At 38.9% G+C, this 13,080-nt stretch overlaps 1 protein-coding gene across 3 annotated transcripts in view; it reads left to right on the top strand.

Moving 5' to 3' along the window:
* Window positions 1-13,080, top strand: part of CDC42BPA (CDC42 binding protein kinase alpha) — a 162,398-nt gene that overhangs the window by 143,008 nt on the left and 6,310 nt on the right. For 2 of the 3 annotated variants that reach the window (XM_035564799.2, XM_035564806.2), the window contains 4 exons: window positions 546-669; window positions 1,984-2,101; window positions 11,327-11,444; window positions 12,372-12,529. In XM_035564799.2, coding sequence (XP_035420692.1) covers window positions 546-669; window positions 1,984-2,101; window positions 11,327-11,444; window positions 12,372-12,529 — 518 coding nt within the window. Of the gene's footprint in view, window positions 1-545; window positions 670-1,983; window positions 2,102-5,679; window positions 7,489-11,326; window positions 11,445-12,371; window positions 12,530-13,080 lie in introns of those variants that run through there. The other variant, XM_035564814.2, reaches the window with a different exon arrangement.

Genomic DNA, 13,080 nt, shown 5'->3' with positions numbered 1-13,080 from the left:
CAGGTAGCCTGATTTTTTTTTCCCTTTTGAATATTCAATAAAAATATAAAGAGACTTAAAATAGAAAACAGAATGACTAGTTGCTCCCCCACATCTGAGATAGCCTGCCAAAACACCATCTAAAAATACCTGCACAATTTAGGGCTTTAATAATGATCTTGGCAGTGCTGAATTGAAATTAATCTTAAACTTGACCTAAAGAAACCTTTCCCAAAGTTCAGAAAACAAATGTTTTATACTGTGAATTTTTTTTAAGTATGTTCTCCTTGAAAAGGGAAAATAAAGGTTTTGTTTGAAAGAATTAATCCATGTTTATTTTGAGAAATACGGTTGTGGCAGAAGGATGAAGAGAATGGTTAGGTCTGCTTTTGTTTAACAGAGTAGACGGTGACCAAGAAGACCCCTAAATCAAGGAGCGTTTTTTCAAACTTGATGGAAAATGGGTGGTGTGCTACACTAGCAAAAGTAGAAAGAGGAAATGTCTTTGAATTCAAATTCCATGAATGCCTAATGAAGTTTCTGGATCATTTTCATATTGATTCCAGAGGGCGATGAGCTGGTAGTTCCTGAGACATCAGATAACAGCCGGAAGCAAATGGTTCGAAATATCAACAACAAGCGCCGCTATTCATTCAGAGTACCAGAGGAGGAGAGGATGCAGCAGAGGAGGTCAGTATGCAACCTGTACTTGTCTTCTGCACATGCCTGTGGGTCCTGAAGGACAGTGGATGATGCCAATGTAGTAGTACTTCACTTGCTGCTTTCTGGAATGCCTATTCAGATGTTTCTGTGTCTTCACTAGCGTGTTAATCCTCTGTATAATTCCTGTTAATACCAGTTTGGAAATGGATATATGCTGGATACATGAGTAATTTCAGTAATACAAATTGTCTGAAACAGCTCTAATTTGGAATGCAAGTTTCCACATACTGTATATAGGGACAGAGGTGTGCACATACATTGTATATGTAAAGATCTGTAATAAACACTTTGCAAAAGGAGATTGCATTGATAATTATGCATATGTATTAATTATTTTCAGACTTTTGTTCTGCTTTTCTTTCTAGAAAGGCAGTTCTACTCTCAGCAGTATTCCAAAGCACATGCTTTTCAGATTTATTTAACTACATTCACATTCTGTAAATTTCAGAAAACTCACCTTCAGGGGACATAGGACTGCACGATGTATTTCTAAATAGAAGTCTTTAACAGGTCACAAATACTTTCCTAAATGGCAGTTAAATTAGGTTTGCACTATTCATTCACAGTGTTCACAAAGCATGTTACTGTCCGTTTACTATCACCCACTAAGGATGGCCTACTACTTTGCTAAACTACTCTCCAAGTACTTCAGGTTTCTAACTTTCAACTTCTTTCACGAATGGCTGGCTCTCAGCTTTCTTTTCTTTTTGGTTATAAGAAAAGTAATATGTGTGTGCAGCAGAGAAAAAAATTCCAGTTCTTATTCTTGACTTTTCTGAGCTGATTGTGGTTTGGTCTTTTAAAATTGTATTTATTCTGAGCTCTGAAATGTGCATACTTCTGGAGAACTTGTAGTGCCATTCTGACCACAGACTGAGAAAGGTACCGCAGTATTACTTTAATTGTTTTCTTATTTTCTCCTTCATTTTCATCTGTGCTTTGTAATACAGCATCACAAGTGGGTTCTGCTTTTGCTCATCTTACAGAGCTTTTTATCAGCTCAATAGTGGTTGTATATGTTCTGACTTTTAGTAACTATTGGGTGTGGGCTATTAGCCTGCAAAATATCATTCATTTGTTCTTGCCCTTAGCCCTCTCTTCAAGCTGGAAGTTTGCCAGCTTGCTTGTCCATGCTAGTGCTGATAGCAAGAGTTTATTATTGCTAACATGGTTAAATAGTTAATTTCCATTTTAAGATAGCTGATAATCAAAGCTATAATTATTTTTTAAGCGGCTATCTTCACCTTGAACAAAATATCTAAACAGTATTTTCTCTTCCAGGGAGATGCTACGCGATCCAGAAATGAGAAATAAATTAATTTCTAACCCAACTAATTTTAACCACATAGCACATATGGGTCCAGGTGATGGTATACAAATTCTCAAAGACCTTCCAATGGTAAGTGCAAAAGTACATGTGAGAATGACTGACTGCAACAGAGGCTACAAATAAGAGAAAGACAGACAACTACAATTTTAAATATATGTTCAGAGTGTTTGATTAATTTCATATCAGGAACAGTGTAACTAGGGAATGGATGCTGTTTATGATAAAATTTACATGAAGAGGATGACACTTAAGCGTTGATGGCAGGGGAAGGATTAACTAATGCCTCTTGGGTTTTAAGGCAGGTTGGCTTCTCAGTGTTGGTTTTAGCTTTTATAGCACTTTTAAAGGTAAAAGGAGGATTTGAGCCTGGATACTTTGTGGAAATGGAAAGAGAAATTCTTTTCTCCATGAACTACGTTACTGTAAGTTCAATTCCTTTCTTTTCTTCCTATCCTTAACTGCAGCTTAGCCTCTCTCTCTGCAGCCTCTTCTCCCCAGATAGTGAAACTGTGGCAGTTTAAAAGCATGTAGTGTCCAAACTTCTTTCCATGAGTAAGATGCGATTTTTCATTTTCTCTCCAAATTAAGTAGATTCAGTGAAACAGAATTTCTTAAATGAAAACTGCCCTTTAAGTAAAAATGAAGAAAACAAAACTTGTAATAGCACACACATTTGTTTCCACAAAGCCTTTTTAAGGAAATACTCAGCAGGAAGTTAGTGAAGTTTTTGCTGAGCTACAAAGTAGTATTTAGTTCAAAGGAGATAATCACACTGCTCACTTCAGGCTACGTTGAACATCTATCTTATTTATGTGTTCTGTATTGCTTTCTAAACAATGGTTTTTCATCCACAATAGATGTGATTCAGGATATGATAATTAACTCTGTAAGAAAGATTATATGATATTATTAAACAGATGATACGAGTACCTCCATAAGACATAGGCGTATATAATTAGTACAGCAGCACTGTCTAAAATGATCATCAATATTACGTGGAGTTTACGCAGAAAGCAGGAAGTAGGAGGACTTTTCAGTATCTGAAAAACTAAAAGGAAACAACAGTAAGACTGGAAAAGAAAACATGCCATGCAGTTGCACTGGCTTTAGAGCTTAAGAGCTTAACTTCTGGTCTCCAGATACTCATTTCTGCAAAAAATGGTACTTCTATGTTATATTTTACATACTGATCTTTACATCTTTGAAGTCTGCATCTTGAACAGGAGCCCTTTGACACTGTCTTTTACTTGCATGAGGATAGGCAAGGAAAGGAAAAGATTTCCTTTAATCTCATACTAGAGACACTTAGAAAAGGCTCTCTATAAGAAGTCAGTGCAGCTGAGCAACAAACAGTAGTGTGTGTGTGTATTTATAATGAACTAAAAATTAAAAGAAGCAGGCTGGCTCTAAAAAACGTAAGACAAATCCAAGGGAAGTTGGCTGAAGGCCAACTCACATCGCACCTGGATGTTTATATATATGTGTCTGCTGTTTAATGATAATTTGCTTCAGGGCAGGATGCAGATCAGAACTTCTTTTCAACTCTTCCCTTACTAGTGTGTTCTTTCAAATATGTCTGTCTCTACTCAAGTAGAGAAAATAATTACTAATGATAAAGGTAGGGCAAAAGATGTCTTATTTCATGAGTGTTGAAAGTTCTTGAGAATGAAAAGCTGAGAGGATTCTTAATCAAGCCCCAAATCTGGAAAGTGTAAAATGAGGAAATACTTTACCTATAGATGGGGATTTTCAAGACTCTTACCTGGATTAATATTTCTTGAGCTATATCAGCCTTGTATTAGCTAAAAGGTCATATTTGGAAATAGGATTGGTAATTTCCTTCTTACGAATCAATACTATGTTTTGAAAGAAATTTAGGAATCACTTTCTATGCTTAATATCGATGAGAAGACATTAGAAAATGTTTATGCTATAAAACTGATTTATGCACTTGTTCCACTGCTGCATCTTTTTTTTTTAAAGTTACTATTAAAAACTCTTTTTTTGCAAGTAGTCTTAATGCTGGGAGAAGTCATTGCAGATAAAGCAAATTTGATATTTATTTTTATATTTTCAGTAACAAGGTAAAGAATACTCTTCCATTCCTGTGTATGGCTTAGCTTAGTATGCTTCAGAAGAAAATGTATTTATTTTTAAAGAAGTATGGGAAAGATTGCGGCCTTTTACTTTGCAAATGCTTATTTCTGTTTACCAAAAGGAATAATAAAATACATTTTTGCATGTAGAGTGCTACCACTAGGGGGACTAAGCAGTACAAAGCTAATAGTTTTCTCAAATTGACTTTATCCAACTACTTTAGGAGATGTTGCTTATGAAATATCAGAATACAGAAGGTGAATGAAAATAATGAACTGAGCCTTTTTACTTGCTGTTTCTTCTGACTTCTTTGAGCAATTTCAGTCGTGGCTGGATCTACTGATAGGAATTTGTTCTTCCAGCAGGGGTTTTCGCTGAAGTCAGTATGGTGTTATATGGGCAAAAGGGTCCTTATTGATAGGGTTTAATAGAGAACAGATATTTTAATCTCTGCATTGGATGAGATTGTCACATTTTAATAGCTAGCTTGGCCTAGCTTTATCTTACATCCGTGGATGAACTTTACGAAGTGAATGACAGTTTTTATTTACATGTATGTGTTTATATATGTATATTTATTATATACACTATATATACATATATATGTATGTATACATATAGTGACTCCAATTAAAACCTGTCTCTGCAGTCCCATTAACCTGCCTCTGCTACCTTTTTCAGGTGAAGTGCCTAAAATTGAGCAAAGCACAGAATTAGATGTGGTGGCAGCGTCTATTGTGTGGCCAGGTTGCAATGTGCTGGGAGGGTGGGTGGGGACACACACGTGGGCTGCCTTAACCCATGGCGTAACTGCCTACTGGATGCAGTGCCCATGGGAGCTTCCTTGCTCCCAGCCTAATGCTTTCCTTAATGATGTCTTTTGGAAGACCAACTGCAGAGGGTTTAATTTGTATTGTAAAAGTACAAAATGAAAATCAGATAAATGGAGAGTTTAAAATTATTCCTGGCTATTTGATACGATGTGTACAAAACAGATGCCTACATATGCACAGCATGTTTGTCTGCATGTGAGAATGTCCTTGCTGACGCAGCCACACAAGGGAAAAAGACGCTTTCGCTGTGCATTCTTTCCAAAGTCTTGGTATGCAACAGGCACTTGATATGAGCAGTGAGATATATTTATAGCAAATTGCAGTCTTTTCGCCTAGTCCTGTGTTCTCTCCATAATGGACACTCTTGACTTCAGTATAGCCCTGTGTTTGCGCAGCAGTGAATATGCCCAAGACTGAGTGAGGTCAGATTTAAAAGAGAATATATTAGATGTAATCAGACAACTGTAAGTTTGCATCCTTCTTTCCTTCATCACTATCAGTTACTTTAGGGTCTGGCTTTGACAAGCAAGTTTGTGGGCTAAGCCATAACAGAAACCAGAAATTCTTATTTGCTGTTAGCAGAGTTGTAATCAGTACATGTTTGTATTTTATTGATGTGGATACTAGATTGGGGTCACTGTACTGCTTTGTACAATTTAGAATTGTTCCTGTTAGTATATCCCCAAACTTATTTATGTACGTGTTTTTCTTCCCTAGCAGCCTGTCACCAATTAACTGGCCGTACAGTCTGGCCTCCCTTCTGCCCTCTTGTCCCTTGAAGCCACTTTATCGTGGATGCTCCTTAGTAGTGAAGATCTGAAATCTGGAACTGCACTTACTGCAGCACAGACTACCACTCTGTGTCCATCAGATTTACAGGATTGATTTTGCTTTCATATTCTGCATGCCTGAGTATTTTACATACAAAAGCTAGTCTCAACTGCCATGATATTTGATCGTTAATGCTTCAGTTTGACCTCATTATACATGAGCCATTATACTTCCATTACAGATTATGTGTGAAGCTTTGCTTGTTTGAAGTGAGAACCTATCAGAGTAAATGAATACTTAAACATATTTGATATTCTTTAAAGACAGTGGTAACCGCATGCATGTATCTAATGGCAGAGTCCATGGAGAGAGTTCCATGAAGGATTGTTTTTAAAATGTTGCCATATCCTGGCTTTTTCACACTCATGAATGGCTAAATGTTTTTATTGTCTGCAGTTGGCCTGCCCTCGGCTTTTTAGACACTCCCTTTTCTCCCTCATTGTTTTTTAAGAACGTAGATGGCTTTGCTGCCAGTTCTGTTGGTAGCAGGTGTCTCAGTGAAGTCTATGTTCATGGACCATTATTGGAATGGTGGCTTCTCGTACCATATTTAGATGCTGCTAAACTTACTAATAACAATTTAATGTATATTATATATTCCATGCCATAGCGTGTTCATTGATGTTTCAGTTAACATGCAAAGCCTCATAATACCTATGCATTCAAAAAATAATAATAATTTGGATTTTAGCAGCTGAGAGAAATGAAGAGAACAGTAACAATAACGTTTGATGATATATATTGGGATGTGATTTAATGTTCATTCAAACTTTACTATATTCCACATACAAAAAGTAGTGCCTTAGGTTTAGTGGAGGGGTAAGCTGAATTTTTACCGTATTTTATTTCAGTAAGTCCTAACATTTCTAATGTTATTTGGACCTGTTTCTTTTAAGGTGATGAAATCAGTTGGATAAGGGGAAGAGAAAATTAGGAATGGTGTTCTGATTTGCTGGTGGCCTTTGGTTAAACCATCCATTCAGCAGGCTGACCTGCTGAAAACGTACAGATGGCACAGGGAGTGAGATCAAGCCTTAAAATGCTTTTCTGTTAAATCTGGAGTTAGATGAATTTGCATAACAAGCACTTGTGTCAGCATGTTCTGAAGAGATCAATTCGAATTTTTTTCCTGCTTAATTTGCAGGATTACTTTTCTCTCCTTTTTCTTCATGTCACACTCTGGGGGCACGTTGCTCAGTTGACCTGTTAAAAATGTTTGAATTTCCCAATACTTCTGCTCTTTATCTGATAAGGGCCTACTCTTCTGGAGTGCAGAGACATCAGTGCAAAGTCTGTTCACCACTAAAGCGCTGTCAGGCTTAGTGAGCACACAGGAGGAAATAGGCCTTGTGTTCTCTGTGTACGACAGGGTAAATTGTCCCAGTTGTCTGACACTAACCAGCTCACCTTCCCACCCAGTCTGTGTCCCTATCCTGTTGAAACACTGTTCACACCTGTTAGAAATACTCTGTGTTTGTTGTATGGGTGATACTTAATTTTAATGGAATCGCTAAAATGCATGACTAATAGAAGGAAATCTCTTACGATCTTTAACTGTTGTGTATTCTCATCTTTTTTTTCTTCCCACACCATCTCGCCTGTGTTCACCTTCCTTTGTGTTATGTCTATTTTAGATTGTAAGCTCCTCAAGGCAGGGAACTGATGCTTCTTAACTGTCTGTAAAGCACCTTTTATAACTGTGGTGCTCTTTGAAATATCAAATTCTAATAAATATTAGAATTTATTCCCAATGAGTTAAAAGTTTTTTTTTTTTAATGTTTTAGCAACAGCAAGGGCAACAGGCCCATGTGACACCATCTAAGGAAGGTACTCAGAGGACTGGGGGTAACTGTGTAAGAACCTGTGCATTGACAAGTGAGCAGGGTTGCTGTTTGGCTGTCCTTCAGTGTTTGACTGCTTTTGCAAATTGCTGTTGCTGGGTAACCTGCACAACCGTCCTTCATTGCTTTCTCTTCCTGTTGTCTTTGATAGCAGCACTCCCCTTGTCAGTTCCCTCATCATCAGTCCTGTATGATGTCCTCTCCGAGCAGCTTTGAACACATCTGCCACGTGACTGTTAATTCAGCTGAAAAATTCCTCTCTTACAATTCCATAAGCGGTGCATTTCCCCCATCTCCTCACTCTGTTCTGGGTACTCCAAACTTATGACTCTGAGGGTATGGACAGCTGAGTTCACTGTACTAACACTCTGTGATTTTCCTTTTGCCTGGCTATTAACATGGGAGAAGAACCCTTGTAAAGTGGCTTCCTTCACCCCCTAACTTTCTTCTGTCCCAGCTGATTTGTTTTCTGCTGTCAACTTTGGGCTTTCCACAGCTCTGACATGCCAAGAAACAGATACTTCATGGCTTTAAAAAGAAAAAAAGTGTATAACAACTGGGCTGAACCTTTTGCTGTGAAAATTGCATTTTAATCACCAGGAGGATCTGTGAATTTTTTATCTTTTTTTTTGTTCCACAGTGCACATCCTCCAGCAGTCAGTGGCAGGGATGAGATGCTGTGTATCAGGTTGCATTAGGAAAAGGTTCTGGATCTGTCTCTGTTGCACCAAGCTTCCAAAGAGTTTGTTTGTGATGAAATCATGTGGAGTGCAAGAATTTACACAGATGGAGAGAGACACAGATTGTGCCTAGACACAATCTAGGTTCAATTACGTGAATGAAGTTGAAACATGTACAAGCAGGAAGATCAAAAATTAAAGATAACACCATCTTGTTTATAGAGATTCTCTTAATCCTAGTGGTTTTAATCAGTGACCAAGGTAAAATACTGTGCTGTAGATACCCTTCCAGCTGGAATGTAAAATCTAGGGGATGGAATTGATACTTTCTTTTTTTCATGTATTGTGCATCCTGGTCTGAATACATGAGGTTGGTATGTCCTGTGGTGATTCAAGCCATACTAAAACAATTACACAAGTACTCGCTAGGATATTGTAATTATGTACCGTGCTGTGGCCTCTAGTTCTGCTTAGGACACATTTGCAGGTAAATCAGAAATTGTCTGTGAGGTAGACTTGTATAATGGTGGGTGGTTGCTAGGGGCTTGTGTGTGTCTGAGCTGGGCCCCACTGTAATGGAAACACTGCTGTTGGGTTCTGTGACCTTCGGACACCCTTCAGACACATGCAGCAAACCTTCACTGCCAGACTGCTTCACTGTTCTAGACCCCTACCACTGGGGAGGGTTTCAGATACATACCTACAAACCACACCGGAGAGAATTTAAAAATGCAGAAGAAATAATAATGTATTTTCCATAAGGTTCTCCATAAGGTTTCCATAAGGTTCTCCGGCATGTACTTAGTTCATTTTTAGATCAAAGAACAATAAATTTGCTCTGTGGAGAAACTTTCTACAAGGAATTACATGGACGTTGCAAACTAAGGTCATGAAAAATAATTGTCATTAGCAACACTAATAAATTAGTCTTTTTAACGTACTCATTCCTTCCTTCCCCTGATGACTGCAGGTTATCTATTTAGTCACTGTTAAGGAGGTAGATTGCCTTGTCATTAAATGTAATTGCTCTCCTTGCAAAATTAAATGTTGTAGGTTTATACAAGTATGAAGCGCCTTCTGTGAAACTTCAGTGTGCTAATTGCAGTGCACACATTTCCTGGTGCTGCTCTTGGCTTTCCTTTTTATTTCTCAAAACACAACAATAACCTCTTCCATAGACTATTTGTTCCTTTGTGTAGCATCGGAGGAGCCTCTGTTCTTTATGCACAGCCAGGTTGCTCACGCTCTAAGCTGTAACTCAGATTGTTCATTGCATGGTGAAGGACAGGAGCAGAAATTTAGTATTTGGTGCTACAAAGTAGGTTGTTCATTCTCATTTGTGAAAAAGAAAAAAAAAAAAGGTAAGCAAGAGGCAGCAGCGTGATCCCGCAAGTGATTTAAAATAGATCTTTATAAGCCTTTGGGTATAAATCCTCACTGACAACACTGCAGAAGCAGTTACGGGGAGAATTAAACAGGGCTTTTCCCTTGGTAAGGTCTCTGGTACTCTTTTTGGTGTTTGAGAGAGATTTTAAATTCTTCTTTGTTTTTTGAGTGTTAAAAATGAGCCGTTTCTAGTCCTCTGGGAAGATGAAAAGCAAAGATTTGAGTGTAGTAGCAAAGAGGTCTGTAATAGCAATGACTCTAAAAGTCACTGTAAAATCGGACTGACAGCAGATTGTCTGATAAAGTCTGCACTATATAATACCTATTCGTTGCAAAGCCTTTATCTAAATATCCACTTTAAAATATATCCAGAGAAATGGTTGGTAGCTGAAAGTCTCTGAGAATACCCGGGGGGTGGTAGATGGGGGAATCCTTGTTCTGGTCTGAAATTTGCATAACATCGCAGCATAAATAGGCATTGCAATAGAAAATGTTGTTTTATTGTGTTTTATTTACCTTATCTGAGAGAATGGATGGGGAAATAACTAAATATGGCTAGGAAGAAATTAACAGTTATTGCAGGAAGTGTTTTGTAAAGTGGAAATGCTCAGAGCTACCTGCAGTTCTTTTCACATTCTGCATCTGTAAAGGTTCCCTAAACTTAATTCTAGTTAATGCTAATGGCTTAATAGTGGAAATCATGTTAGTCTCCTGTTTAGGCAGAGATAAAGTGATAAGAAAGGATATCAGAAATCCTGGGTTAAAAAGCCAGCTCATCTTTAGGCTAACTAAGCTGAGAATCCTTTTTCCCCACAGATAGCTATAAGTTAACAGAAGCAGAAATAAAATCTCCAATTAGTTACTTAAAAGTATTGTTTTCCCTTCATTTAAAGACATAACCTATTTTTAAGGAACTGCCGTATCCAAGCAGAGGCATTGTGTTTTGTCTCTTCCCTCAGTTAATGACCACTTCAGTCCAGTAATAATTTAGAAAATCTCACTGGAACTCTTAGATAGTGATAATGGAAATATGTAGAAAAACTGATGGTGGGTGCTCTGGTCATCCTGTTTGAGCAGGCTGAAAACACGAGGCAGATCGTTACTTTGGTTCAATTGATGGAGGTCTGGAGAAATGCTGTTAATTCCTTCAGAATCACCTGAGTAATGGAAGATTGATCCAGTAGGTGTTACAACTCTGCAGGCATTAGGGATTAATATGGTTACCATATAAAGTTATGCATGCAAGCCACAAAGGATGGTATCAAAGAGAGACAATTTAATAAAATCCATAGAAATGTGCTCAGAATGCATTATGCAGTGAATCTTGAATTATGTCTATAGCAACCTAAGCTTGCAAACCATTATTTCAAAGAAATTCTTGAACTATTAGACTCACTTTTTCAGTTGTCTGCATATGTCCATGTAATTCAGCACTTCCCTAGTGTGTGCTTCCAGTCTCTGCACTAAACTGCAGAATATTAGTTTGCAAACTTTGCTGACATGCTGCTCAGACAATTCATATCTGGTAAGGTTGGGTTGTTAATGTGTTTTGGGGCCTTCCTTCCTAACATCCAAGGTTGAGCTAGCAGTCGATAAAAAACTTGTTGTTGTGTGTCTGCATTGCAGAATCTTCGGCCTCAGGAAAGTCGGACTGTGTTCAGTGGCTCCGTCAGTATCCCATCGATCACGAAGTCCCGCACAGAACCAGGACGATCAATGAGCGCAAGCAGCGGGTTAGCAGCAAGTAAGCAAACAGATCTGTTGGTTTGGGGCTACGCACAAGTATTTTAGGGAAGGGCTGCCTTCATTTGTTTCTGTCTGTACAGCCACTAGATAGGTTTTTCAGACGTGATGGCTGGCTGTATTCCCATTGAGGGCAAGGACAGCGTTATAATCTTGCTTTCAAAGGAGCACATGAATGAGCAGCTAGCAGTTTGAGAATCCCACACGTGAAATATGTCACATTTCTAAAACTGCAGTTAGAATTAAAATGGCATTCTTACCCTTGGGACTACTTTGATACTGCTTAAGTGTTTTAAATCATTGACAAGATGTTCACAAGTTCCATGGTTACTGTTTTTGTTGCTGAACTGCCTAGAGCTGTTGCTGCCTCTCTTGCTGCTGGTGCAAAGAGGAAGCAGTAGAAAACTGGCTGCTGGTATGGAAGTGTTGCGTTGCACTGAATTGGAAACACCTTTCCTACTGCTGCCATGCTACCTTGTGTGCCAGAGTCAGCACAGGTCACTGTCACCAGGCAAGTGATTAAATAAGAGAGCATGTGAAAACAGCCAACAGCTTGCAGAAGGCATGTATGTCTGCTGTAATCTGTATGTGCTGGCGTGACCCTACCCACTCCCTGGGGAGATGCAACTGTAACGAGGCTGCCACCACAGCAGTTTCTTCAACTGCTGTCTTTTTAGGGACATAGTGACTCTGTCTGTGCTGTGTAAAGTGTGCTAATCCTGACACGCCAAGGGAGGAATCAGAGAATCCCTAGGAAAAACTGTATCTGGCATCAGACGAGATAAAAGCTCACATCAACTGCAAGCCATGAGCTGAGCATCTTGGGTCATGCTGAAGGAAAGCAGAAATAGCTAGAGAAACAGCTAACAAATTTCTGGTACCTTGACTGGGCATCTGTAACGCAGCTTAGTTCCTCCGCATGTTTTAGGATCATCTGCACAGAATGGCAGTGCGTTGCGGAGGGAATTCTCAGGAGGTAGCTATGGAGCAAAGCGTCAGCCGATGGCATCGCCCTCAGACGGCTCGTTGTCCTCTGGTGGCCTGGACCAAGGCAGTGATGCACCAACAAGGGACTACGAGCGAGAGGTGAGTGATAGCATAAAGAGGAGAAAATCAAAGCGTGTTGATAAAGATGAGGAAGTTAAATTATGCCATGGGTTTGGTTGGTGTAAGAATTTCTTCACAGAGAAGGCCAATCAAGCATCAGAATAGGCTTCCCAGTGAAGTGAGAGAGTCCCCATCCCTGGAGGTATTTAAGGGGCTTGTGGACATGGCACTAAGGTACATGGTTTAGTGTTGGGACTTGGTAGGACAGGTTGACAGTTGGACTTGATAACCTTGAAGGTCTTTTCCAACTTAGATGATTGTACAATTCTATTCTAACTCTGTTCCTAGTATATAATGTGTAGAAAATTCTCTTTGCGCTCCTTACCTGTAGATACAGGGACAGTGAGGTTCCCAAAAATACAGGCCCAGTAGACTAACAGCTTGGTAGCAACGTCTCACAGCTTGAAGTGGTGATACTACTTCTGCCCTTTATTTGCAGACTCATAAGCCATATTAGCAAATATTTCACAGCAGGCATTTTGTCATAGTTGTCAGAGTGCCTGAAGTTAATAAAGTAATTTAAGAATTAT

Source organism: Cygnus atratus, chromosome 3, assembly GCF_013377495.2.
Source record: "Cygnus atratus isolate AKBS03 ecotype Queensland, Australia chromosome 3, CAtr_DNAZoo_HiC_assembly, whole genome shotgun sequence".
In the NCBI taxonomy this organism is placed as follows: Eukaryota; Metazoa; Chordata; class Aves; order Anseriformes; family Anatidae; genus Cygnus; species Cygnus atratus.
Note: the sequence above shows the minus strand (reverse complement) of the source record. Positions and strands in the feature narration are given on the sequence as shown.